General features: G+C 55.9%; 1 protein-coding gene across 3 annotated transcripts in view; it reads left to right on the forward strand.

Annotated features, from left to right (window-relative positions):
* Positions 1-26,842, forward strand: part of alpha-Man-IIb (alpha-Mannosidase class II b) — a 66,526-nt gene that overhangs the window by 22,694 nt on the left and 16,990 nt on the right. For 2 of the 3 annotated variants that reach the window (XM_076522229.1, XM_033481905.2), the window contains one exon: positions 6,096-6,563. In XM_076522229.1, coding sequence (XP_076378344.1) covers positions 6,276-6,563 — 288 coding nt within the window. In that variant the 5' untranslated portion in view covers positions 6,096-6,275. Of the gene's footprint in view, positions 1-1,924; positions 2,266-6,095; positions 6,564-26,842 lie in introns of those variants that run through there. The other variant, XM_033481906.2, reaches the window with a different exon arrangement.

The raw sequence follows: 26,842 nt of genomic DNA on the forward strand, positions 1-26,842 counted from the left end.
TCAGCCGTTTCGCGGGCTACGCGACTGCTGGGATATGCAGTCACAAATTAAACCGACACGCCGGGATCCGTTTGGGAGCCCGAGCCCGTCCTCGGTCGCCGAAAATCGATCGCGATCCCGACGCGTCTCGCGTCGCAAGAGAAGGCACGCGTCTGCGTGGGCCCGACGGTCGGTCGAGCAGCGATTAGGTTGATCGAAAGGGCAACGGGAGCGTGGGAACTCGGTCGCGAAGTTCCTCGGGGCTTCGGCCGCGGCCGCGACCGCGTTCTTCAAGATCAATCCCGGGGATCGATCCGTCGTGAAAGAATAGGATCTCTCGCGGATCTCTGACCGACAGCCGAGACATTCGACAATTTGGGGAGAGGAGATACGATTATTCGAGCCTTGTAGCTCGTTTGTATAATTGTTGACAATCGGTAACTATAAAAACGAGTCGCAAGGCTCCTCTCCCAAATTGTCCATTTTTGTGGACAATCTGAGCGTCAATTAGGGAGACATTACTGTATTCGCTGGCAGCGATGCGGCGATTCCTCGCTTCGGCTCGCCGAAGCTGCAGCTTCTTTTGTTTCCGGTAATTTCGGAGCACCACCGGGCTTAACTCGAGAGTCTTCCGGGAAAACCTAACTCAGACCGAGATTTCCAGATAATTCGACCCAACTGGAACAACCCTGCTTCGAGACGATTTAATCCTCCGCTAACCCATTCGGAACACCGAACCCAATTAGGACCCTTTCGGAAGACCCGACCCGACCCGTTCGGAGGATTTCGGAACAAGCTGACCCGGTCAGAGACCTTCGAAAGATCTCGTCCGATCGAAAGTATTTCAGGCGACCTGATCCGCGAGTAGAACGTTCTCGCACGAACCCCCGCGGGAAGCCGAGAACTCGACTAGAGATAGGCTAAAACCATTTCGGAACAAACTACAGTAATGTCTCTCTAATTGACGCCCAGATTGCGCGCAAAAATGGATAGTTTGGGAAGTGGAGATACGATAATTCGAGCCTTGTAGTTCGTTTTTATAGTTATGAATTGTTCACAATTATAAAAACGAGCTGCAAGGCTCGAATTATCGTATCTCCTCTTCCCAAATTGTCCATTTCTGTACACAAGCTGAGCGTCGGTAAGGGAGACATTACACTGTAATCCGGATAGAATTTGGACTAGTCCCGAATCGTTCAAACTCTCCGATAAACTGTGCTGCTAGAGAGTATCGCCGATAACGATGCCGGGAACCGGGTGAGTTAGCAGCCAGCCGCAGCAGAGGGTGCCGCCGCGCCGGGAGGGTGTCGAGGGGGAATCGGGGAGCGAGAAACGCGTTCGTTTTCACGGTGGCTCGTGCTCGCCGATCGCCGGTCGCCGGTCGACACACGGTTTCCACTTGTTCGGTCGGTGGCAGGCAGCCCTTGCCTTGATCGATCATCCCCCGGTTTCACGCCATCCCTCGACCGGCTCGCATCCCCTGTCATCGTCGTCCCGTTGCGGACGAGATGGATTCTCCAAGAAACTAGGGTCGAGAACGGACGGACAACCGAGCAACCCCCGTCCTCTCTCTCTCTCTCTTCTCTCTGCTCTGTTCTCCTATCCTCTCCTCTCGTCGCTGCTCCGCAATGCTCTGCTCCGCTCCGCACCGCCTGCCTCGCCTAGTCTCGTCTCGAGCGAGTCAAAACACCCTCGGGCCACAGAACCCGCCAACCCCTTCTCTTCTCTCGTCTCTCTCTCGCGTCTCTCTCGCGTCCCTCTCGCCACCCTCTCACCCCCGCGGCGCCCTCGACCGACGCTCGTGTCCTCTCTTTCATCGTTTCCACGTGTGAGTCGCGTGCATGGACGGGTTGGAGCGTGGATTATATCGGCACATGCGCTCTCCGCGTCGCCGGAAAAGCGGATATTGCCGGCGGCCGTGTCAAAACTATTCCGCTCGAGCCGACAGTTTAGTACGGCGTGGTTCGAGCTCGCGGATGCTCGTGGACAGTCGCGGACGCTCGCTTCTTCTTCTTCTCTCTCTTTCTCTCGCCTGCTCCATCACCACCATCGGACTTTTCTTCGTCGTCCACCCCGTCTCCTTTTCCATTGCCTCGTTCTTCTGCTCCGTATTCCACTTGTTCTTCGTTGTTGTTGTTCCTCGCCGTGGTTCCCGCAAAGTCTGTACGGGCTGCAGCATCCCTCGACGCGTTTCCGCGGCGAGGATACCTGCTGCGACCGCATCTGCATACACCTTCTACGAGGGAACGCGGCGTTGATTGCGTCGCAAACTTCTCCGCGAACAAGGTAAACACGGTTCTATCCTCGTGGAAACTCGCTGCGAAAGAGGGCACCACCTGACTGGGGGGGGGGGGCTGCCGGAGCCGCGAAACTTCATCCGGTACTCTTCGATTTAGAAACAGTTTTTTCCGCGATAGCCCAGGGACATCCTTCTCCGGGGAACCGCGTATCTCGACTTTCGGAGAACTTTGTTCGAAGCTCGAGACCCTGGTCCGTTCGAATGCAACCGTCGCGAAACGTGCATAGAACAAACAAAATGTGAAAAGAACTTGGACCGAACCTGGACTTCCATTTTTTTAGATGTTGTTTCTAGCCTAGATCCAGCCTCCCAGAGAACCCTAACCGAAGCTTAGCCTAGATTCAGCCTTCCGATAGATCCTAACGCAGCTGCTGCCTTTCGAGGAAGACGCTCGTCTCGAGGGTCTAACCCTTCGGAGAATTGCCAGTTTTCAGAACGTCGATTACTCGGAAGACGAGGCCTCCGGCCTTCGGAACGTCACGCGACCGGAAGAATCGTCGTCGCGGGATCGAAATTAGCGCGCAGAGAAATTTCGAAGCGAAGCTCGTCGTTGACGGATCGGCCGGCGAGCCGATCGATATTCGGTACTGTCGTTAGCATGGAAATAATGGCCGCTGTTCGATAAAACGGCTCGCAATCGCGTCGCGTCGCGTCGCGATACGGTTATTTTCCGCGTCTAAATCCGTCGAGCCGCGATCGCGTTTCGGCGTTCAGCCGTTCCGGTGCGCGCGGCTACGTTTTACGCGGCGAGAGCCGGGCTCGTTTCGGCCGCGAGCTTTCGCGCGAGATTTTCTTCGGCCGCGATAAGCCGATCCGCTCGACTCGTTTATTAGCATACGATAATTGGCGGGCTGTCCGTTCCTCTCGAACCCGTGCTTTTCCAAGCGATCCCCGGGCTTTCCATTTCCATTTGCCCTCGCATCGGCAGCCGGCCGCGAAAATCGCCGCGCAACCAGACCCGTTTTCCCTCTCGCGTCAAGATTTCCGTTTCGCGGTTTTTCATATTTTCCATCGGCTGCAGCCGGCTCCGACCGGCCGGTTTTCATTCTACCCCCTTTGCTTTTCCCCTCGCTTTCGCGCACGTGCGCGCTCTCTCTTTTTATCTCCATCTGGCTCTTCGTGCTTTTCTCTGCGCAACTGTAAAGAGTAATCCGAGCTCTCGCTGTAGCGACAATTAAACGGGCTGCTGCCCGGGAGATACCAGACCGGAAGAAACTATATTTTCGCTCGCATCGACTCCAAATTCGATCCAAAGCACCGACGCGGATCTCCGTTTCGCCTGCTCTTCGTTCATCGGAGCAGGCCGAGGTTTTTTCGCAATTGGGTCGCGTAAAAAAAAGTCTGCGGAATTTGTAAATAATTAAAATTGATCGTTCCAACTCCATAGATGGATCCGAAGGCCTCGATCCACTCGGAACGTCTTCCCCGAATTACCTTTTCCCGGTAATCTGAATTTACGTGGATACTTTGAAACGAGAGACTTCAATACGAAACGTAATTCCAGACATCAACGGCCGATTCTCCGGCTTTGAAACATCGGCAACGGACGATACGAGTCGGGCTCGACATTGAGGGACCAAGATCCGCGCGTTGAAACGCGATTACGCGATTTCGAAAGAACTCCGGACAACGGAACGGCTGAATGACGTTCGCTATTCAAAGGGGTTCCGGTGTCCCCGTGTAACCGAGCAGCCTGGAACTCGCGAAAACGAATCGCGAATAAACGGACAGAGCATTCGGAGGCAGAAAAGAGAGAGAGAGAGAGAGAGAGAGAGAGAGAGAGAGAGAGACGGTCCACTCGAATCGCGCGCCACCAGTAAAGAGAGTCGCGCTCTTTGAGACCCGTTGCACACCTACTCGAAAGCCTCGAAGGCCTCGAAGGCTTTGCACGCGCTGGCTCTATGAAACTCTTGCTCGACGCTCGGTTTCCCGCGCTTTTCCTCCTCTCGCCCCTATTCCGCGGCTTTTCTTCCCGACCAGCACTTTCCCTTTCGCCTAACCACGGTTACCGTCGTTCCTTTTTTCCCGCGGCAGTCGGATTCTGCGGAAAAACCGAATTTGGGGCGACGCGTCTCGCAGCAAAAGCTTCTAAAATCGCTCGCCGTCGCGCTGTGCTCGCACCTACCTCGCAATGGCGGCGCTAATGTCGGAATTTCGGACGTCTCGTTTCGCGACTTTCGACCGATTTTCAGAACGCGTAAACAATTCTATCCTCGCGAAACAAAAAGATTCCTCTTCTACTCGAGTGAACGATTCGTTTGGTTTAACCAAAAACGCTTTGTGAAATTGTACTCTTCTGTTAACGTTGAAAGTTGATGCACGACAAATATAAATTTTCTTTCTCGCAGAGGAATTTATTAGCGACGATCGAATATCGATCGACGCGACTAAGAGATCGCAGTGCAAAGGTTAAATAGGTTAGGTTAAGTCTGGGCAGGTTTATTCTCGAGCCTCGCGAAGGATCCTTAATTTGTTGTGTCGCGCGTTTCCGTCGAAGTCTGGGCACAGAAGCGAAACAGGGAATCCGGTCGATTTCTAATTTGACTCGTATCTGTCTGGGCGAGCCGCTTAAATATTTAAAGGGCATCGGCGCACGATTGAAACGGAAATTGTCGGGCCTGTGCGGCGGTGGAGGCGTACGAGCCGAGACGGTCGAGGCGGCCGAGGTCGCGGCGCGACGCGCCGATCGATTATCGCGTGCGAGCCGACCTTACATCGGGACGGAAGGTTTCTCGGAAACCGTGTCTCTGGTTCACCAGGTCGTATTTATTGTTCCCAGCGGAATTGGATTGCGGTAAATTGCTGTTCTCCCGGCACGAGCGCGAGCGCGACCGCCTTCCTCCACGGTTCCGCACGGTTTCTCTTTAACCCCTTTGCCAGCACCAGCCGGAGCGCCGACTTGGTTTCCTTCGACGGGGATATCGTCTCTTTCCATGACCCCGAGAGATTTTTAATCCTCGGCGAACGAGAGAGAGAAGTCCGATTAGCGCGAGAGAAAGAGTTATCCTTCTCGTTTTCACATTCTTCGGGACAAGAAATCGTCGAGACAGCTACGAAGACGGTAAATTACGTAAATCGGTGCGCGACTCGAAAGTTACGCCGAACCACGGACGGTTAAAAAACACTCGAGATCGATGCAACGTCGATGCAGCGGTCGTAAATTGAACGCGACGAATTTTCGTTTCAGCTGTACGCGCGTCGCCCCGGCTTTAATTCGGCTGGTTGCCTCGCGGAGACAATTCGCGGGCTGAATCTGAGCTGAAAGAACGAAAAAGAGGGAGACGGAGCTATTGGATTTATTAGTTCGGTTCCAGGATCGTCGTCGAAGATCGCGTAGCGAGCGAGGTCGAGCAATTTCCCGTCGAAAACAGTCAGTCATTATTTTCGCGGACGTTTAATCAACCCGTGCTCTGCTCGCCACCTCTCTCTCTCTCTCTTTCTCTCCTCTCTCTCTCCGAAACCCGCTCGTAATTCAACGCGGAGGCTATTTACTTTTGCTCTTCCCTTTGTTCGTCGCTCGTCTGCCTTTCATCCGCGGCACTCGTTCCGATTTCCCGATATCCGAGCCAATAATATACATCGCGGAGAAGCAGAGAGTGAGAAAGATAAATCTCCGCGATCGTTTCTCTGGTAAAGACAGAATCGCCAAAGAGTTTCCGCATCTACGGCGAAGGATTCGGCGGACTTCAGCCAGTCCGTTGTCGTTGGATTTGCATCGGCGCGGCCGACTGTGCCCAACGCCGACCAACTTTAGCTTCTACGAAGACTTTAGAGTCTACTAATTTTAGAGGAACTAATCCGTCCGCGCATGTTTCAGCCCGAGTCACCTTCCACGTGTCCCATGAAGTCGACGGACGCGACCAGGCGCGGGGAGCGATCGTCGACAGTGATCACCGACTCGAGGTCGTCCGAGCACAGTATCGACCGGTGGTCCAGGTGAATCGAGACCGGCACAGAGAGGAATCGCGATCCCGGGTCAAGCAGCAGCCGCCGCAGCATGTACAAGATCCTGAGGCGCGGCTCGAGCCGCGTGCTCGCCGTCTGCGCCGTCCTCCTCACGCTCCTGCTCTGTCTCTACTACGTCAGCCAGGCCCAGACCCCGTCCACGGGCCCCTCGGCCGCCATCGTCAACGAGGAAGTCCGATACGATCGCGGGCCCACCTCGGTCGCGCCGGACTACGTCGAGTCCCCCGACTCCAAGGTCTCCCTCGACACCTGCCCCATCGTCGTGCCCAGGAACGTCGACATCGACACGCAGCAGGAGTTCGAGACCTTCGACTTTCAGGTGAGTCCGTCGTCGTCGGATCGGGCTAATTGTAATCGCGTATTCGACAGGAGCCCTCGAGGGTTTCTTCGAGAGAAAACCGATCGGAATATCTGTGTCGACGCGACGCTTCGAGCATCGGACCGGCGCGGAAATAGCTCAAAGACATCGGTCGGTCCCGGTGGTTCCGGCGTCGCGTCATTAGCCGGCAAACTTTCCTTTCTTCGATCCCTCGGGAGTCTGCGGACTTTGTCGATTTAATGGACGCGCCGCCTCTCGCCTCGCCCCTCGGCCACCGCGGCTCCGTTTAATAAGGGATTTTTCTCGCGGCGGCGGCGTCCGCTCGAAAATAATTTACCGGTTTGTCCTCGAGTCTCGAAACTTGCCAACTACCCCGGGATCGGAGACTCGCGGTCGCCGGGAATGGACTTTGCTGTTCCCGATCGAGGAAATTCGACCGGCCACTCCGCGGAATCAAATTTTCAAGCGTTCGCGTCGCCTCGCGGAACTTCGGAACAAGGGAATTCTTTGTATTCGGGAGAATAATCGGGAATCGCGGGAGATTGGCGTAACCGTGAGAAAGGTCTGTCGATAGTTCGTTCGACGGGGAACGTAACCTTCGCTAGGATCGAGTTCAACGTTCCACGATTCGAGCGGAAGCAAGGCGAAACGCCCCGAGCCGATCCGAAGCGTCAACGGACTCGAAACGAGTCCCGCCGACCATAATCCCCGAGAATTAGGCACCCGAGTGTTTGCCCCACAGCCTGCTAAATAATTTTCGAGGCCGCGTCTACGGGGAAAACGCGGAGACAGCGGTTCGCCCCTGCGTCTCGATTAAACGGCAGACCCGCGGAGCCTGTAATTCGTTTTAATTGCAATTGCTGGCGGCCTCGCGCCGCTTCGCTCGGCTCTCTCTCGCGCGCGCGATCGATCGAGGAAACGCGCTCGCAAACTTTTGTCCGGTCTTCTTCTCGGTTTGCCGAGCCGTTGAATATTCTTGCGCCGACGAGGCTCTGGCGCGTGTCGCTCGAGGAATCGTACGAACCAGAGGGAACAAGGTGCGAGCGGGAACGCGAACGAGAATACGACGACGAGGACCGTGTATCGATTTTCCGCGGGGAATCGAGGGTGCTCGAGCCGCGGAAAAGTGGCCGGGGGGCAGCAGGACGGTGCCCGGAAGCCGCGAGTAGTCGAACGTCGTCCCTCGACGGGAGCGGAAGCAGAATCCGAAGCGAGAGACAGGGAGCGCCGATAATCGTCGAGGTCTCGCGATTCCAAATTGCTCGCGCTCCGAAAATCGCCGAGGATCCTTTGGAAACGCGGGATCGACGTCGTCGAGGTCCATCGTCGAGGAAAAAGTTGGCAGACGGTGGTCGAGGAGGCTTCGAGTCGGACGGCTCGAAATACCGAATTCCTGCAGAGGTCTCTCTCCTCTCCTCTCTCGCTTCGACGGAGAGACCACGTTTCGCAATTTGCTTAAGCAAACCTTTCTGGAAATTCATATCCGTCGTCGGCTCGTCCGGTCTTCGTCCTCTTCTTCTTCGTCTTCTTCTTCTGCTTCTTCTGCCTCTTCTTCTCGGGTACCCTCGAAACCGTTTCCGTGTTCCTCCGTCCCTCCTCTTCCTCTAGATAGCTCCGGATAGCTAAATCCTCTCCTTCAGACCCCCTTGGCGGCGGGCCAATTACTTTTGGATTTTCCCGGCTGCCAAATCTGCCGTTTTTTAATCCCCACCCCCTGTTCCACGTCGAAGGACTCGGTTCCGCGACGATCCACGGGGCCGTTCAAAATTCCTCGATCCCCGTCTCTTCGTGGCTCCACGAAAGAATCGCGAACGGAAGCTTTTACGTTCTCGAAGCCGAAGTTTCAGACCTCGCGCGCGATCGAAAGCTTCGTCGTCTCCTGGCGAACTCTCTTTTCTTGCCAAATTTTGAGCCCTCTTTTCTCTGTATCGTTCGATAGATCGTCGAGGTCTTTCCTGCGACGTTTTACCTCTCGAACCGCGAGGTGCGAGGTGCGAGGTGCGAACTCTAATCAACCGGCAGCGAGGCGCGGCTCGACGCGGCGATCGATTCTCGCCCGAGAATCCGCAGGTACAGGCGGTTCCAGAAGCTCGACTCTTTCTGTTCCCGGGACGGATTCGATTCCCGGTAAATAAAGATTCGGGCGATGTCGGCAAAGCGGCCGGGATATACGATCGCGGACTCGATTTTCTCGCGACTCCGACTCTGTATCGAATTTCTAATCCGATCCGAGCTCTCTCGTCGGGCACGCGTTTTCATCCTCTCTCTCTCTCTCGTTCTCTCTTTTTTCTTAAACCGTTTCCAGCGACGGAGAGAAACCGGCTCCGTGCGCCGATGAAATTGAACCCGTGCCACCTGAAATATTAATAACGCCGCGACGCGTATCGAGTCTCGCGGAATTAAACATTGATCGCGGAAGACCGGCCGTCGATCGGGAACAAACTCGAAACGAGAGAAACGCGCGGGTATTTCGCTCGTACTCTCTGCGCCGGTAAATCTTGGGAGAGAAGATTGCCCCCGGAAAGTGCACGGCCACGAATCCCGGCCGTTGATCGCTCGGAACGGTAGTTAGCGGAGAACCTACCAACCGTGCTGTTATTTCCGACCGATTATAATTGCTTCGAGGTGTCGAAGACGTTGCGAAAGGGAGGCCGAAACGGTGTCCAGGATGCGTTGCGGCCTCCGTTTCTCGGCATCGGTTTTCCGCCGTGTCGGCGCCTAACGACGCGGAACTCTCTAATTGAACTCCGCGGGTGCATTCCTGCGGACTGCGGACCACGGACTGCGGATTGCGGGCCGCGAGGGCTCCCGGGTTCGGGCGGTTCGCGAAACGCGCGGATCACCGGGACGCGTGCCTCTGGTCGGCTCGCCGACCGACGCTGATCGAGCCGACGAGAAATCCGCAGGCTTTCGAATGCTCGAGAACTTCGCGAGTCCGGTTAATCGCGTCTGGACGCAACGTCGACGCTTCGTTCAGTCCTGGACGCGTTCTTTCCCACCTCCTATACTTTATAGATTCACGGCGAAATTATGGCAGAGGCCAAATTATCGGAGCAGAGATGGTCTTCCGAAGGAACTTGCCGCGTCTCCCCCGGGTGAAGAGAGAACGAATCGACGCACGAAGCGCGACGATCGCTAGAAAAGCGGAGCCCCGAGGAAGAGGAAGAGCCGTGGAAAAATTGAGTACGCTTTCCCGAGGCAGCGAGCAGTTTATTTAAACATTGCTCGATCGCAGGACAGAGTTTCGAGCGCGGGGAGAGCTTCGCTTCGAAGAACGGCCGACGAACAAGGGGAACGGGAATAAAAATAGTTGAGCCAGCCAAAGGAGAGAGTAATCCCGGAAATGCCTTTGCAAATCAGAGCAGGAGCGCGCCTCTTATTTCTGCCGACTCGAACAACCATCCGCTTTCCTCTTCCCGCTCTCCCTCGTCCTCTCGTTCTCTCGCTCTCTCAGCCGCCGAGGTGTCCCGACTCTTCGAGGAGGCGAGGCGAGGCGAGGCGAGGCGAGGCGAGGCGCGACGAACGAGAATAAAAAGAACGGCCAAAGAAGGTCCTTTGAGAAAGCTTTCTGTACACCGGAAACTACTGGCGCCCTTTATGCGAACGGATATAAAATAGATAAGGGCTCTCCTCTGCAAGCTGGTCTCTGTCCCCGGGGGCGGCCGAGACGCGGACGAGCTTTGCTCGCTCGATCATTAACTCTTCGGCTGAAGGAGCACCGCCTCCTGCTAGTCAGCTTTGCTCCCTGTTCGTCCTGTCTTCGAATTCTCGGACGCCTACTCTCTTTCCAGGCCTGAAACGGTGTCTCAACAGGTGGCCTCGAGGGCACTCTCGGGCTCGACGACAGCGGTCGGTCCGCGTCCTCTTTTCTTCGACGCCGAAAGCCTGCCAGGTGTCGTCTATCGTCTTACGAGAGTCCAACGATCGGCTTCGGCTGGCGAAATCCGGCGTTTACAATCGAAACGGAGAATACCCGTCGCTCCGAAATCTCGCTGCTCCATCGTCCGATCATCCATCGTCTCCCGATCGGTTCCGATCGACGAGGTTCCGCCATGGCTCGTTTCAACGACCGATAAGTTTTGAAAATGTTGTCGATTCTAGCAAAGAGTTCGAGCGCAAGGGAAACGCTTTCTCGGAGAATCTTGCTGGAACCTGCAGCATCGGTTTATCCTCTATGCCATGACAGAACTCGAACGATCGATAGCTTGGAAAATATTGTGAATTCTAGCTCGAGATTTCGCAGAGACGTTCTCAAAGAGCTAAACTACAACGGAAACTCTCACTCTTTCTCTCTCTAGGAGAGCCAATATTCGTCTCCGACCTGAAACGTTTCTCCGAGCGAAGCCGAGCACGCCGGAGGCTATCGCGATGCATTTTCCTCGCCTGCGAGGCAGAGATCGAGACCGAGACCGCGAGAGACCGGCAAAGAGAGAGAGAGAGAGAGGCGAGGAGAGAAGATAAACGAATGCGAGGACGGCTTGGTGCGGGTATTAGCTCGGCCACGGCGCACCGCGTCGGGAATTAATACGCCAACTGTAGTCTTCCGAAAGTGCACGCGCTTCTTATTGTTGGTACAGTCGAAAGTTCTCGGGGAACAATGAGACGACCGGGAACAATGCTCCGGGCCAGGATCAAAGGAGCCTAGGCGCGCATTCGCCTCGTCGCGACGCGACGGCCTCGCGCGAACGGAGCCGCGAGCCGAATCGAGCTCGCTTCCTTTCTCGACGGTCGATGGGAGTTGGGCCCCGGTTTCTCCTGCAAACTTTTCGCTCTTCTCGCCTCTTCCCAGATATTCTCGCCCAACTTCCTACGTTCGTATCGCGCGCGATTCGTCGCACGCTGTTCCCGTCGCCTCGGTCCGACGCGAATCGTTTCTCTCAGACGTTCGACTAATTTTCGAGGTCGGCAAGGTCGTTCGCGCGTTCGTCCGCGCCGTTGGATCTCCGATCCGCGTCGATCCGGGAGATCGACTCGCGCTGCTATCAGTTCGCGAGTTTTCTTCAACGGTGACTCGATCCGCGAGTTTCCTCGCGCGTGACCCGCGCCACTTAATTACGCGCGCTCGTTAAGTCGCGAGTCTCCGTGCACGCTGGCCCGTGCCACTCGACCTCCACGTTCCAAAGTTTCCATCCACCTTGACTCGTGCCACTCGATCGCCAAGGGACATTGGACGTTGACTCGTTCCACTCGGGTTCCAAGCGTTTCCATGTACGGTAATGTCTCTCTAATCGACGCTCGGATTGTCCAGAAAAATGGACAATTTGGGGAGAGGAGATACGATTATTCGAGCCTTGCAATTCGTTTTTATAGTTATCAATTGTCAACGATTATAAAGAAACGAGCTACAAGGCTCGAACAATCGTATCTCCTCTTCGCAAATTGTCCAATTTAGTGGACAATCCGAGCGTCAGTAACGGAGACATTACCGTACCGAGCTGCGGCAGTTCATTACCGGCAAGCAACGTCCGATCGATTTCACGTTTCTATCCCTCGCCGTCCGATCGGTTCGACGCCTGCGCTCGATCCGCTCGAGTTCTCCGTCTGTCCGCAGGCTGATTTACGGTACTCGATCTCCAGTTTGGCCACTCTTCGACTCGCTTATTCTCTAGCTCGAACCCCGTGTTCCGAAGTTTCCTCGCGCATCGACTCGACCCACTGGCCTTCCCAGTTTCTTCGCGCGTCGGCCGACGCTGGCGCAGCTCCGGTTTTCGTAGGCTCTGCTCCCGCGATCTCCAAGTTTCTTCGCTCGCTGCTCCGGCTCTCCTGGACGCTTCCCGTCTAATCTCCCGTCGCGATCGCAGTTGCCCCGCGAGCGGGAGAGCACGAAAACCCAGCGCGAGCATCGCCCTCGTCCATCGGCCGAATCCCCGATTAGTCCTGGTTAATCCTGCGACTGGACTATCCCGGGACCGTTATCTCGCCTCGGTTCATTCGTCCGTAGAATCTTGTCAGTCGATTCCTCGGATTCCCCCGGGACGGGGTCCGAATCCCGGTCGCGTGCTCGAACTCGACGATCGCGCCGTTCCGCGAACTCTGCTCTTCCAGAAATTCCCAGGGCCCATCGGTCCGCGATCGAAGGAGGACACGGCGCGTCGATCCTTCTCCCCGAATCCTCTACCACAAATTCGACGCGAGTCCCGGATTGTGTCCGCGACGCTGCGAAGCTCGCTCCTCGGGTCGGAACCGGCGACAAAATCCACGACAAAATCTCCGAGCATCGTCGCCGCTTCGTTGCGCAACAAGGCCGCGGTCGGGAGACGCTTCGCTATCTTCGGACAACGCGGCCCAACTTTTTTACGAGTACGATGAAACGCGGCCCCCGATTCGTTGGACCCGTGCGGCCACCCTTTCTACTCTTCCTCGAATAAAACGCTCGACGAATTTCCGACTGGCCGCGATCCTTTCTCAAAAGTCATCGACGTGTCGCGCGAACTCGCTTCCTCCGTCGCTCTCGCGTTCTTCTCCGAGAAAGACGGTATCTTTTTAATCGTCGTACGAAGAACAGGGCTGCCGAGAAATTCTATTTCTTTCGTAACGCTGCGAACGGAGCTTTGGAGCAGCCTGTAGGTACGACGCCCCCCATTTTTGTCATTATTTGCAGTGATCTGCTGCATTCTCCGTCGGCCGTCTCTCTCTCTCTCTCTCTCTCTCTCTCTCTCTCTCTCTCTCTCTCCCTGATCGATACTCGGAACATTTGCACGCGAGACGCTCGAGTTCGTTCGCCGGGGGCGACGAGATTTATTCGAGCGGCGAGCATTTGTCGAACGTTAGCCCAGAAGATTCCATGGCGAAAGTGAAACGCGAGCCGGCGAGGCGTCCACCGACGCGACGGCTCGGCCTCGGAATAAATTAGCGGACACCCCGGCCCCTTCTCGGGTCGAGGGACACCCGAGAACCACCTCCGTCGTCCTCGATTATTTACGGCGCCCTTCTTTGCACGACCTCTTCCCTCCCCCGAAAATCGATTCGACGCGTCCTGTCCCGAGGAGTCTTCTCGCCTCGCCGCCGCGCAAATCTTTGTACCTCTCACCCTTTCGAAGCATTTTCCCCTTTTCTTTAGACATTTTGCGATCCCCACCCTCTTGGAGCATGTTGCCTATTTTCGGAAATCCGTCCAGTCGAATAATCGAATCCGAGCTATTTTTCGTGTAGGTCCCCGCGAGCGGACGAGTCAACGGGGACGAAATAGATTCTCTCGAGGAAAGATTTAGGATGTCCTCGGGGACGTCGTCGAGCGTTCCCCTCTCGAAAGGAGAGCATCCCTTCGGTCCTTGTCGCCTCGCGTCGCGCCGAGCGGAATTATTGGCCCCGAAAAGCGAGCCATCTCCAAAAAGGAAGTCCGGTACGTGCTCCGCGAGCGGTTTTTCAGCCGCACCCCGTATAAAACGCGCGACAAGTACATCCTGCTGGTGAAAAGAACCAGGGGGGTGGCTTTGATTCATCGAGGACCACTTCTGCGAACGCTTTTTTCTCCCTCGGCTAGTCTCCGTGCACCCTTCGCCCTTCTACCTTCTGTCTCCTGTCTTCTACCTTCGCTCCCCAGACTCTTTACGCTTCACCGTTTCAGAGGTTCGTCGCGCGAAAAACGTCCAGCCTTCTGTTCCATCCGGTACAATCGTTTTCGAGCAAATTTCCTCCGTATGTGCGGCGCTCGGCGCGAAAGGGTTAACAGCCGATCTACGAGTCGTTCGTACGATCGTTTTCTAAACTCCGAACTCCTCTGCTCTCGGCAACGAAAACGTTCGCGGGAGATTACGCCGAATTTATTCGAGTGTCCGACCAACGCGAACTCGCTCCAACGAATCCCCTGCCCGACGAGCCGTGGCCTCGCGCCGCCTATGTATCACGCGTCGTCGACTATTTCTCCTTGTCCCTGGCCGAGCATAAATTGCTTCGCACCGCTTAAACACAGTTGTCTTCGCTTCTGATTAATGCATGACCCCGCGCCACCGAATCACGGTGTCTCGGCCCGTTCGCCGGCTCCTACACCACCGTGGAATTCAATTTCTCAATTATTTCACCTTGTATCCGTCCGCGCACATTAGACGCTGTTCGCGTCCGATCGATGCGCGACCGGTACCACTGAATCTCGATGTCCGACCCGGGCTCGTTCGCCCCGACTACCGGACTACCGTGTCGCTCGGCTTATCAATTATTCAAACTCCATAAATTGTTCGTTGCCGCTGGCGTTGCGACGGTTTCTCTTCTTGCCTGGCCGGTTAACGCGACCCGAATTTTTCCTGCCGTTAAACGGACGCTTTTCTATGGTTACCGATTCTCAACAACTATAAAAACGAGCCGCAAGGCTCGGACAATCGTATCTCCTCTTCCTAAATTGTCCACTTTTTTGGACAATCCGAGCATCGATTAGAGAGACATTACTGTAACAGCTTTCAATCGAACGAGCGTAAAACGCGTACCCGCGATGAATTATTTTCAAACGAACGAACCGTCGTGCAGCAGCGATATTACTCTTGCACCGAGTCGGATATGTTTGACTTCATAATCGTTATTATTTGACGCTGATGGTAATAATTTCAGCCCATCGTTTCGCAGGCGCTCCTAAGAGCATTAAGCGGAAACGGATTTCTTTTATTCAGAATCGCGATAGATTCCAAAGTCCCGATTTCGCTCCGAAAATAGAAACGGGGTGCTCCGAAAAGTGAAAAATAGGGCAGAGACCGCTGCCGAACGAATTTCCACGCTAGGATTTTCGATCGATCACGGTCGCGGAAGATCGGATCGGATCGACTGGAGCCCGGCCATCCAGAAAAACGTTTCTTCGCCGCCTCGTTACCCTCGCATTGTCCGTCGCGTCGCCGTTATTCGCGTCACGTCGAACACGGCCGCGGTCGCTCGTTCGCTCGCTCGCACGAACGGTATCGAAATTTCGCCGTCTGACCTGGGATTAGCCGTCCAGGTACGTGACACCTGGTCGCTGGCATTCCATTATCGGCGTACGCACCGAAGGGGCCGCTCCGTCGAGCGCGACGCCGCGCCGTCGCCGAATTGGGACGCAAAGTGAAATTCGGTTGTCGAATGTCGGCCGGAGGGACGAAACGGTCCAGAGTTTCGCGCACCAGTTGCCGAGCGGCCGATGAAACCGGTTGACCGAGCCGAACGCGTTTCTACACCTTCGATCGGTCTCTTTATTTTCGCAAAACAGCCCCGGCTCTCCGAGCGAGCGGAGGATCTCTCCGGGAAAATTCATAATCCATTTCCGGCGCGACGCGGCGCGCCGACAATTTAATTCTCCAGGAATCCACGTCCGTCGGAAACTTTTGAATGCGTAATTTTCCGGCGACGGGGCGGGTAACCACCCCCGGACGACTCGATTCGATTAAGACCGCTCGTCTTCGAATCCGTCTCGAATCGGGGGTTTCCTTTTACGGAAACTGGGGAAACCGGGGTAGGGCTGTGTTACCTCGCCGCGACGCAAGATGCTTCTTATCCGAATCGGAGAAGTTTCCGAGACTCGCGTCGGCTTCGAGTACTTTCACCTTCGACCGCCGAAGAAATTGATACTTTTCGTTGTTCCGATCGAGAACCGTTGTTCATCCTCTCGAGAAGATTCGAGTCGTTCCGTCGAGTTTTAGAAGAGTTATTCCGTCGTCGAAGCTGCCTGTACAAGAGCGAGGACGTTCGATGCAGAACCAACGGCGATAAATGACGGGAACAAATCTAATTGCAACGAAAGCGCGCGAAGAGGGAGAAGCAGCGGAGCCGGAGGATCGGAAATTCATAAAGGAATCGTTGATCCGTCCTGTTACGCGGCACGGGGGTGGTTGCCCCGTACGCGTCCGCCATGAATTTCCCAATAAAACCGGCGTCGAAGACGCGCCGGCCATTTTCTCCAGCTCCGAAGCATATTTCTGGTCTCCGTTCGCGCCCCGGCCTCCAGGAATGTCCCTCGAATTTCGCATAGTTCTTCGGCGTTTCTCGCGTCGGCTGCGATCGCTCGCTCGTGAAATTCCGCGCGTGCTCGATATCCACTTTTCCTCTTGGCCGGCTCTCGCTCCAGCCCTCTCCGCCCTTCGACCCGCCCCGTTGTTTCGAAGCGCCCTGGACTCGGTTCGACTCGCCTTCGAAATCGGCGAACGAATAAACGAACAAATAAGCGAGAGAACTCCGATTTCCATGGGCGCCCGTTATCGCGGCGGTTTACTAAAATTCATCGAGGCTTATTAAGCGATTACGTCGGCCGGTCGATAATTAAAGGCCGGCCGACTAATCGGACCGCGATAAACCCGCGAGCCGGCGAAACCCCGTAACAACGGGTTCTCCCTTTGAACCCGAGCCAAGGGTTAGCGGGGATAGCGGGTACCGCGGAGGATCCTACGGAGGGACGCGCGAAAAAGAATGCCGATCCGATCCGAAGCGCGATGGGTTCCTTTCGAAGGTATCGGCCGCGAATTCCTCTCCTTCGTTCTCGTTACACCGCGCGGCCCGGCGCGACCTGTAAAAGGATCGTCGTTATAAAGTTGCAAAGAACTTGGGCGTGAAAAGGATCCTCGCTAATGTTTCTTTGATCCGCTACCATCGGCGAACGACGCTTCCGGCTCGCACGTTTCGCCAAAGCCTCGCCGCACCGCGCCGGACCGAGCCGAGCTGTTTTATATTCTTCGCTCGGCAAATCCAATTACCGAGTGGCCGGCGAACGAACGTCGGGCGCTTACGCCGTTCTTCCGATTAGGTTCGCAACTGTATCGCTCGGCGTAGCTCCGTTTACGAGCCATAGCCATATAGATCGTCGAGGTTCGATCGACGCGACGCCCTTGGAGCCGGTATCGCTCATCGATTTCAGAGTCGCGCGACTCTGCGGTCGATCGGCGCGGAACCTTCGACTCGAGGTCCGAACGGCTCAAGGTCTAGATTCCTCGGTGCATGGACAGTTTGAGAGTTACGACACCGGGTGTCCGATCGATCCGACGGTCACCCTCCTGGATGTTCGAGCGATCGCGCGTCCGACCGGACCAAGGGCTGGACCACTGGACACCCTGGATCGAGTTCGAACTGGATCCGCTTCGTGCTCGATCCATGCTACATCCGCGACACCGAACGTCCGATTCGACCAAAGTCGAGGCCGGTTTTAGAGCAAAACTACCGTCGATCGAATCGACCTCGCTCGAATAAATTTCAGCGGTTCGACCCAACGCTGACCGCGACTCCTCGCGGAACCCACTCGCCGACGAATTTGCGAACGGATCTTGCCGCGCCGGAACCACGATGCCGACCCTGTTCCGGTTCGAAATTTTATCGGTCCCGGGGCGGCGAGCTTCTCCTTTCCCGAAAATAATTGCCGGAACCGGAGGTCCGTCGTGTTTCCCGGCTCGGAATAAAAGACGGCATAGAATCGGATCGATCTCGGGCAGCTTCCCGTTCGACCGACGTTCGATTCTCCGAGAAGAAAAGCGTCCGCGGCGCGAGAATCGATCCTCGGAACCGACCGCTCCTCCTCTCGCAGCTGGTCGGACGGTTAAACGAACGGGGCTGGACAAAGCGACGCGAAACAGCTCGGGGCGTGTTTGCCGCGGAACGAAACCAGCCAGCGGGCTAACGAACTGCGATTACATAATTAATGAGAGGCCAGCCGACGCGGCTCCCGCGTCCGTTCCCGCGTCCGTTCCCGCGCCCGCTCCAGCTCCAGCTCCGTTGGGATTCGATTGCTCGGCCTCAAGTTCGAGGCTCCTTCGATCTTTCGCGGCGATCCGTCGACTCGATCCTCCAACGATGCGATATGCATCCGACTTTGCAAGAACGATGAGACTGAATTCGTTTAAACTATTCGCCATTTTTTTATTATAAAATACTGTCCGACTCGAGCGAATCGTTCGCTTATTTTTTTAGCAAGATCTCTCTGTAATTTCAATAATTAATAATAATATCAAACGGGCCGGCACAACGTGACAACGAGCGAGTGGTAGGGATGGTACGCGAGGCAGAAATCAGTGTTTCCAATTGGGAAGAATCCGGTCTCGCGCGGCTAGGAAAGACGAGCGTCGATTCGACGGTCGACGAGCGACGCTGCGGAATCCACGGGGCTCTGTTTGCCGGCGAGGCCACGCGCGTCCGCGAAATTAACCTTAATCAGCCTGTAACCCCGTGATCGTTTCGCCGGTGGATAAACCGATTATTAGCGGCACGAGCGGCTCTCGTGACATCGGCTTCGAACTTGACCCTGTCCCACCGCGCACCCACGCAGACCCCGGAAACCCGACACGCTGTCCCGTCGCGTTTCGCTCGCCTCTCGCAGCTTATAATCGGCTGGGAACCGTCGCCGCGCCGACTCGATCGACGATCGCGAAATCTCGAGTCTCCCGATTCGTTTCGTTTCGTCTCAACGGTCCCGAAACATCGGACACCGGAGAATCCTTGTCATCGTCGATCGCTTTCCCGATCGGTCGCGGGAAAATAACTTCGTTCCAGTCGCGCATCGACGATCCGATAAACGAACTCCTAAGAAATTCCTCGCGGCACGTAAAGTAGAAACAAAGTCGCGGATCTTCGATGGCCCGTGGGGTCGGTTGGTCGCACCGCGCGGCGGTCTCTTTTGGGATTAGCGCGATAAAAAGGAGAACCGTGCCGTCGGCGCTCGGCGTCGTCGACGTTTTCGACGTCCGCCGGAGGAAGAATAGCAGATTAGTGCCGCGGCATTGCGACTCGTAACATCCGGCCCGGCGAGCCATGAATGGGGCGGGATTACAGAAATTCATTTGCCTCTGAATAACCGGGATGCGTGTCTCGTTTCTCCAGAATAAACGCCGGGATCTCTGCCGGCACCCGTCTATACGGATCCCGAAAACCCCGAACGCGAGCCTCTCCTCCTTCTCCGTTCGAACCGACCGCGTCGTCCGTCGATCGAAGTTCGCGTCGGCTTGAAAAATGCTCGGCTCAATTTCAATCTGTCCCGTCGTTCGTCGCGGCAGCTGGCCAGCGACCGGCCGGACGCGGCCGTTGAAAGCTCGCGTGATTCCGGCACGATCGCCGACACCGATAACCGACCGGTCGCTTATCGCGATGCTGGATTATCGATTCGACCGGCCGCTCGAAAACCGCTCTCGGACCCTTTTTCCCTTCAAGGCGCTCCGTCGATCCGAGTTCCAGCAACGCTTCCGGAAGTCGAACAACGTCTCCCTTACCGACGCTCGGATTGTCCACAAAAATGGACAATTTGGAAAGAGGAGATACGAACAATTAGGGAGACATTACTGTACTTCGGTCTCGCGACTCTCCGTCGCGGGGCGTCGCTCGCGTTTAAAGATCCGTCGCGCGTGTCGCGAGACTCGATTTCGTATGCATAAAATGTGCACCGAGCGATACGTCGCATCGAATAAAATGGAAACAGGTCAGAAATGCTATCTTGGATTCGGGTGCAAACGGTTCAAACGATTCGGAGGAGAATCTGGCATCGGTGCGCGATCGACGACGGTTTTCGTATTTTTCGAGGGAAGACCGTAACGCGTTCAGAGACTGCACACGCCGGGGGTAGATAATCTAACCCCTGCGTTAAAAGCCAGCCCTCTCCCTCGGCGAGTATTTCGCCCTTTCATTCTTCCCTTCGGCGTTTTCCCGCTCCGCGCCGCGCCGCGACGGGAGGGGCGCGCCTTCGACGCCGACGCCGGCGCCGCGTCTCCCTCTCCCTCTCTCGTCCAGGAAACGACAAAAATGTCTCTCTCTTTGACTACCCTCCGATCCTCCCGACGGGGAGCGGCGCGGCGTAAAGTGCAATTCCCCGTGTTAAACGTGCCAAAGTGTCGTCGGCTGGCGCTGGAACAGCCGGCCGGACTCTCTCCGCTGCTCTCGCGGCTTTTTACTCGCGAGAGCCTCGCGTCTTCCGGCCGATGAACCGCGCTCGATAAGTGGGAGAGCCCGCGTTTCGCGCGGTCGGAGGATGTTTGGGGGATCGTCTGGCTTTCCGCGCTTTCGTCGTCGCGTTTCAAGTTTCGCGCGGCTCTTTCGAAAGAGGACGGACGCGCGAGAGTTTCTCTCGATTTCTCGTTCTTTGCAAATCTCCGCGGACTCTCGAGCACCGATCGCCGAAGCTTCGCCGCGAGCGATCCACACGGCTTCGCTCGGCGTGGCTGTTGAAGCGAACTTTCCGGCGACGACGAACTCCCTAATCGAATCTACTATCGATTTATAAAGCGAAACAGTCGCGGACCATCGTTAAATTTCGATACCAATTCGTCGAGGAAACGCGCTCGAAAGAAATTATTTCTATTCGTCGATGGTACTTCCGGAAACATTTTCTCAGGACTTCTCGGCTTCCCTCGGAGACTGCGTTCCTTTCTCGATCTTACTCCGTCGATTTCCGTGGCGGGAAATGTCTTTCGGGTCGGCAAATCGAACACAGACTTCCAGAATTCGAGAAAAATCGGGTTTACGGGCGCGATCCCCTGTCCCCGTTCTTCGCGTTCGACGTTCCTTCGCTCGTCTCTCCGATCGCACGGCGAAATCCCTGCTGGTACGACCACTTATTCTTGCCACAGAGATTTACAGTTTCTCGAATACGTGTACCCGCGGTGGCGGAACGGGACGAATTTCTCGGTTGTTCGCGATCGTACGAAGAAACGTCTCGCGGCAGACTCGATTTCGAGAAACTACTCGCTGCGGCAAGCTCCGCGACGGAACTTTAGCACGAATCGAACGTGTTTACGCAGCTCTCGGGTTAAATCTGCGCGTGGATTTAAGGATCGACGGTTGCTGTCGCGCGTAATTACCCTTTCGGTTCGTTTCTCGTTTCTAGTTTCTGGGACACCGGCACGCGATCGCGCCGCGACTCGCCGTCACGCTCGGCACACGGTAAACAGAAAGTTTGCCGACCGCACCCTCTGTTTCCTTAACAATAATTTAATGCATCCGGGGGTCGGTCGGTCGGTCGAACCCCCTTGTTTATCGGAGGCTACGTAAGCGGACAGCGGTGTGTTACGAATTTAGAAGCAGCGCGACCGCCGATGGTATCGTTATCGGGTCGCTTATTATGCGGCACGGTGATTAATTAGCGGGCTCGATTTCCTGCGGCCTGGCGACACAACGGGGCCGTGGCGCATCCGAAAACACAGGATCCACTCTCTGGATTTCGATATCGCGCCGAGCCGAGCCGAGCCGAGCCGCGACGATATACGCTCCGACGATCGCTCCGTTTCCGCGTCCGAAAAATTCCGAAAGTCGCGAGTCTCGACAATTTATCGCGTCCTTGCCGGATTACTGCAAAATCGCTCCGACGAAAAGTATTCTCGCGTTCGTTAAACATTGACAAATAGGTCGGGAGAGTTTGAAATCGATGCGACGCGAAGACGCAAGAATTGCCAGAGAAAAGTTACGGATCGATCGGGTCGCGGAAAATATTTGCCGAGAAAGATTGCGTGGGAGTGCGGGCATGGTCGATGGAATCAGCGACCGGTATAGCGATCCGCAATCTCGGGACTCGTAATTATCCCCGACGGAAGTAAAGGGGGTTGCGCCGGACGTTTCGCGGACGCCGGAGAGGAAGATTATCCCTGTCCGATTTTTATTATTACGCTCCCGCCGGATGGATACCGTCCTTTTTATTGGTCGGCGCGTTGCAGTTTTTGTTCGCCTATCTGCTCTCTTTTTCTCTCTCTCTCTCTCGGTCTCGCTCGGTCTCTGTTTAGGTCGGCCGTAGGCGAAACAATGGGATTGAACGTCGCGGAGGCTGCCGGCTCGCTATAATACGCTCGGGTCGGAAACTTTTTCTATTACCCCGGTTGGAAAGTTCTCTCGAAGCTATCGAAGCTATCGAAGTCATCGACGCCTGCTCGGCCGCCCCTCGAGAACGCTTTTTTCCGACCCCCATCACGCCCCTCGCGTTTATCTTTCATCGATGGCCAGGCGAGACGTCTGCCGAGAAATTTATTTATACGACCCCGCGAACCGCGTCGAATTAGGGCCAGCCAGGCGCGACGAAGCTCCGACGAACCTGTTCGGCTTTCTCGCGTCATACTCCGTCTGCCCTTGAAATCTAATTGAAAAAAGTTAATCGCGGCAAAGTCGCTAAAGAAAAGCGTGAACGAAAGGCGCGAAATCGTTCGAGAGAATCCGCCGCGCCGATATCGCGGAAGAAATCCTAGCGACGGCATCGACGAGTTTAAATAATTAACGTAACTGGGAGGCAAACTTCGAAGAGCAATTAAATATGTTTCCCCGGTAAGTTGAAGCGGCGGTTCGACACAGGAGCGGAGAGGGGAGGATGGAGAGCCTCGGGGAAAAGGTTTGCTGTATGCAGGAGAGCAAACCGCGAGTCGGAAGTCCGCGGTAGCCGCAAGTTAAACAGCTTTCCGTTACCGTTCGCATTACTCGGCGACGTGGTGAAACGTGCTCGACCGACTCTCTCTCTCTCTCTCTCTCTCTCTCTCTCTCTCTCTCCCTCTCTCACACACACACACATATACACTCTCTCCGCTCTGGCATCCCCGGTCCACTGGTCGAATGAATAATGTGGTCGACGTGTACGGCGACCCATAACCGGTTTGCGAGACCGTTGGAAACCTCTGCGTCGGGCTGTCGCCGGGTCTCGAGTTATTTAAGGAAGGAAACTGCGATAGGGATCGGATTAAACGTAGAAAACCGGTGAAAACAGGCGGCGTGGACCGACGGAAGTTCGACGGAGTCTCGTGTAAACGAACGAGAAGGGTTCGAGGAGAGTCTGTTCTAGAAACGACTCGGAACAGCTGTACGCTCGAGGATAATGGGCTCTAACGCGAGGATTCCGCCGTAAACGGCCGGAGCAGCCGCGCGCGCGGATCGCAACAATATCGTTATCATAAAAGATTTATGGCTGCGAGCCGGCCGAGCCGGACCGTAACGGTTTGATATCTTTTTCACGAGCGTCTCGTCTCCCGGAGCGGCGCGGCTGCCGCGAGTCGCGCGATCCTCTCGGCGCGGCCGAATCTTCCGGCTCGGCGTGCAATTAAACGATTCGCGAAGAATCGCGGGCTCGCGAAAGATTCGACGTTCGATTCGGAAGCGATAAGCTGCGGCGAGATGGCCGAGACGGCAGCGGCGGCTCTTTCGAGGTCCCGCGGCTTTCGCGCCGCCCGGAAATCGTGATTCTCGTATTTTCGATTTCCATTAGATCGTATTCCCAGAGCACCCGCCGACAGCTGTACACGCTCGTCCCGGCCCGACCCGACCCGACCCGACCTGCCTCGACTCGGCTCAGCGTGTACGTGACCCAATTGAAAAGTCGATACCTTAGAATTCAGGCGAAGTCGGGTGGGCCAGGTCGGTCTCTCTTCCTCTTTCTCTTTCTCTTTCTCTTTCTCTTTCTCGTTCGTCTTCTTTCAGACGACGCGACGTTCTCTGAAAGAAGCCGCCTTGATCAACGGATCCAATTCCCCGTTGCAGGCCTTCTTCTTCCTCTTCCTCTTCCTTTTTCGCTGCTGCTCCCCTTCTGCATATCCCGCGAAATCGATACCAGCCTCGGGACACTCGATTATGTCTCGAGTGACCCGACACCGTCCCGCGACCCGACCATCTGGCTCTTCGTGAAATTCGAGAGGCTCCTTGGCAAAGGGTTTCTGGGTTTTTCAGGTTTCTGGGTCGGCGAGAACAGAGGGAGACCTCGAGAACAGAGGGAACGAGTGTCTTCTCGCCGGGCTTCCTCGATTAGGCGATCGATCCCGCGACCGCGGAGGTTAGGGCAACGGGCCGAGGCTCCGGCCGCCGCCGCAGCCATAAGCCGAGAGACGGGGAAAGAGAGAGAGAGAGAGAGAGAGAGAGAGAGAGAGAGAGAGAGAGAGAGAGAGGGACCGGGGATGAAAGCAAGCCGCTTAGACCGCTACAAGTGTGTCTCGACCCGCAAACCTTGACCGAATCTCGGCCCGAGGCTCCTCGAGCATCCGACTCGGGTCGCTATTCGGCCCGTTTTACCCCGCCAAAGAACCCTACCGGCCGCTTCTTCCCCCTTTGTTCCGGCAAAGCCGGAACCGCTGCCCGAAACTGTGTCCAGCCCTGCGAATCTCTTTCGACCGTGCCGTCGCGACGTTTAACCGGATCGTCCGAAATTCTCACCAAGGGAAACCCAAAAAGTCGATCACTCGCTCGACTAAATTATTTGGAGAGCAGCCAGCGCGAGCGGGCTGTCGCGTTTTCGGCTCGATTTTTCTGGTCCCGCGAGGCGAGGCGCGGCGCGGCGCGGCGAGGCGAGGCGCCTCGCCGAGCGGCTAACTCGATTCAGTTAGCCACTCGTCGAACGCGTCCACCGCATCGACCCAATTATTCACGGCTGGCGGGCTTGAAAAAAAAGGGTGCGGACTCTCTGCTCTCTTTTTAGAGTCGCCGAGGAAGACGAATCGGAGTGTGAAGTCGACGATTAATAATATTTTCCAGTTGACTCGACGATACGCGATGCCCCGTCGCGTCGCCGTTACCTAAACGCGTCCGTCGACGTTCTTCCCCGTCGCGGTCCACGCTTATCTCGCCCCGACACCGATCTACCTGGATCTACCTGGTCCCGCGCTACCTGCGATCGAGATCGAGCAGAGAGCATTCGAATTCGGAATCGTGGAACCATAGCGATCGGAGCGTGCGCGCGATCCGAGCATCGAGCGAACGGTGAAATTCGCGGAATCGAGGCGGGGGAACGGCGGCGGAATGGCCGGATTAAAGATAATCGCGTATCGAGCACAGTTACGTTCGCGTAATGCGTCCTAATGGGCCGGCTGGGCCCATGTAAATTACTTTATCCGAAAATACGGACGAAATTGCGGGGACGCATTATCGCGCGATGCGTCATCGCAGTCGGAACGAGATTTACGGCGCTCGGGCTCCGAGCGGAATCGAGCGGAATCGAGCGGAATCGGGTGGAACCGGGGCGGAACCGAGCGGAGCGAAGAGGGTGCGCGAGAGCCGACGACGCGCGCTCGCAAAGCAAAGCCCGATGCGACGCGACGCGACGCGACGCGACGAATAAATCGCGATTTCCAGCGTATCCGGCGACGTTCCGTCGCCTACGTAATTGCTTGTTCCGTGACGCTCGGAAATTCAACGGGAAGATCGACCGGTTTCGCCGCCGCTATTATTTCCCTGATTTTATTTTTCGGATCCGCTCGAGCGGATCACTCCCGCGCGATACCTCGCGATTTCGAAGCCGCGAGACCTCCGACCCCGGGGTCCGGGACGCTCTAAATTCCCCGCGAAGAATTTCGCCGTTTCTCCGCGTTCGCGGGCCGACCGTTCCTCGACTCGTCCCGCTTGAATTATTCATTCGGTCGGAGCACTTCTGGCCGGAGCGTTCGGCTACTTGTACCACTCGCCGTCTTCGTCCATTTGTCCTACTCGTGGTCCGAACGTTCGTCCGTTTGTACCAGTTCGGGCCGACCTTCCGGCAATTTAGACTACCGATCCGATCTCGTTCGTTTGTTCGCGCAGCTTCGAACTGCTCGTTCTTCGATCGTTCGTCTCGCGCCACTCGCGATCTCGTCGATCGCTTACCCTATCGAGAGTTGGTCCAGGAATTCGCTCTTTGGAATCGGATCGATCGCGCTGCTCGACTTGGGTCAACTCGCGACGAATAAGCGTCTCGGCGACATTCTCCGAAATTCGGTCGGCACAGGGTCTTTCAAAGTTTTTCCAAAAGAGAAATTTGTCCGATCCGGAAGTTCGAGTCCAGGCTTTTCCCGGTCGGATAAATGGGAAGATAAGACGGATAACCCCGTAGAAATAAGAAAGGAGAATTGCCGGGACTGCGCGGGTGGGTTCTAATTTCGTTAGAGGCGCGTAAAGGCGAGGAGGAAGATCGAGCGGACGGAAAGAAAAGAAGCTCCCGTCGAATAATCCTCGGTGAAAGACGACCGGGCTCGATGGATTAGGATCCGGCGACCGTTCGCTGTTTAATTAACGTTCGCGGGATTAAGTCTCTGTTGCTGAGAAAACTCGGCTGATTACCGAACGATCGATCCGTTCCCCGTAAGAAGAGAGAATCGTCCGACACAGCCCTCGAACTTCCGGAGAGGGCCGAGCGGAGAAACGGCCGGAGAATTTTCGAAGCCGCGAACCGATATCGGGAAGAAATTTGCGGGGGAAGCTCGCGGGGTTCGCAGGGGGTTGCGCGGGAATCCGATGCTCGCCGTTTCCCGGAGAACAATGGACAGTCGTAGCGGATCTTCTTTTAATTAAAGCGAGTTTATTCGCTCGTCTCCGGGGTTCCTTTTAATTAAAGGAGCCGGCGCGAGCGTTTATAAAAAATGTTACGGCGCCGGGCGAGGACCGCGGAAATATTTTCCCGCGAGAAACGCGTCTTCCCGCGGCTCGTTTGG

Source organism: Megalopta genalis, chromosome 5 (assembly GCF_051020955.1).
Source record: "Megalopta genalis isolate 19385.01 chromosome 5, iyMegGena1_principal, whole genome shotgun sequence".
In the NCBI taxonomy this organism is placed as follows: Eukaryota; Metazoa; Arthropoda; class Insecta; order Hymenoptera; family Halictidae; genus Megalopta; species Megalopta genalis.